The following is a 1,586-nucleotide window of genomic DNA, read 5'->3' as shown; positions in this document are numbered from 1 at the left end:
AACATTCAAATCAAGAATAAAATTAAGATGCAGGCAAAGCTTCTCCTACAAGTGGCTATCAAGACAGCTTAATCAAATAGCTAAGCCTAAAGAGGGCATGATTGAGGAGCTTCTTTCTCAGGATGTTATCACTTGGAATGCACTAATTGCAAGATATATACAACATCGCCAAGTGTGGTGCTTTGGCAAGAGCACCACACTTGACATACATATCAAGCACAATCCTCTAAAGTACCATTTGCTAGTCCTCTAAAATGATTATACCCTGTCCAAGAAGGGTGCAAAGGATTTCTTGGACTAGAGCTGGATCTTCTCGTATATAGCTTCTTGGGAAGGCTTGGTGGAAGCATGGGTAGATTGATATCTAAGCCCTCTAAAGGTGGCATGACTCTTTTGTCACACGAGCACCCAACAATGTTATAGTTGCCCCTCTACCTCTTCCCATAACTCTTTGAGACAAGAGAAGCAAAATTTAGCAGCTTCATATGAATGAAGGTAGAATCCTTTCCCAGGTAGATTCTTGGACCAGCTTGGAACATGGGATACTTGTAAGGCTTCATAGAAACATATTGCCCATCTTCCCCCAACCACCTCTTAGGCCGGAATGCAAGGCAGTCTTTTCCCCATACTTTATGTGCCCTGCCCATTACAAACACATTGTATGACACTCGATAACCCTTAAGAACTTGAGTTCCATCTGGTAGAGTATCATCTTGTGCTGCATATTTGCAATCAGATGGCGCAGGAGGGTATAGCCTCATTGACTCTGATAAGGCAGCCTGCAGATAGTTCATCTTCCTCAATTCATCAAAGGAAAAGGTTCGTATCTCTGTGGTTGCATTACAATCTGTGTGGTGTTGTGGTTTGGATTCGTTAACTTTAAGGATCCCTTTGATTTCTTCATACACAGATTTCTCTACTCTTGCAATGACAAAGCTTGAGAACCTTTTTACTTCTTCTAAGGCATCTAAAAGCTTCTTCTCACTCCCAATTTTCAACAATCTCCTTATCTGCCAGATGAAATTGGGTGTCAAGAATCTGCCTGCAGTGACTTGAAGGGACACTTGGAAACCTGCTACACCATCGACATGCTCCTCCTCATCTACATCCTCCTTATCATATCCATCCTTCTTATCATGTGCAATAAGCGATGATGATTTGCTGAACCTCCATTTCACTTCGAAACCGGCCTCAACAATCTTCATCTTTGAGTGTGTTGTTGGCCGCTTTATACTTAAAGCTAGAGACGTTGGACGACAGATTTGCCGGAGTTTCCCTTGCCTGCGTGCTTTAAAGAAGAGGAGGAAGTACGGTGCACAGCTAGGGGCTTGAAAGCATCGAAAAGTAAATTTTTAAATTTTTATTTTGGACTTATAAAAAAGTAAATGTGCAAAAAAAGACAACATTGACAAAAACCAAGTATTTCTTGGATAATAAAATTAAAATAATATGTTCTAGCTCATCATCAACTCACTCATCCTCAGCTAGATCTATGGCTCTGAATACATCTTTTTCCAGAAATACCTCTCCATCTACATCTTCGTCAATAGGTGTAGCCTCTCTATCGTCCTCTTCTATTTCAGGCA

General features: G+C 41.0%; 1 protein-coding gene across 1 annotated transcript; it reads right to left on the bottom strand.

The window, feature by feature from the left end:
• Nucleotides 1-431: 431 nt before the first annotated feature.
• LOC147606131 (cytochrome P450 94A2-like) lies at nt 432-1,205 on the bottom strand. Its single transcript, XM_086792918.1, has one exon. It carries the CDS (start codon nt 1,203-1,205, stop codon nt 432-434), a length of 774 nt encoding a protein of 257 aa, XP_086649044.1.
• Nucleotides 1,206-1,586: the final 381 nt, after the last annotated feature.

This window comes from Cibotium barometz, chromosome 58 (assembly GCF_041138505.1).
Source record: "Cibotium barometz isolate CiBa-2024 chromosome 58, ASM4113850v1, whole genome shotgun sequence".
NCBI classification, from domain to species: domain Eukaryota; kingdom Viridiplantae; phylum Streptophyta; class Polypodiopsida; order Cyatheales; family Cibotiaceae; genus Cibotium; species Cibotium barometz.
The sequence above is the reverse complement of the archived record's forward strand: the minus strand, read 5'-3'. Positions and strand labels throughout refer to the sequence as shown.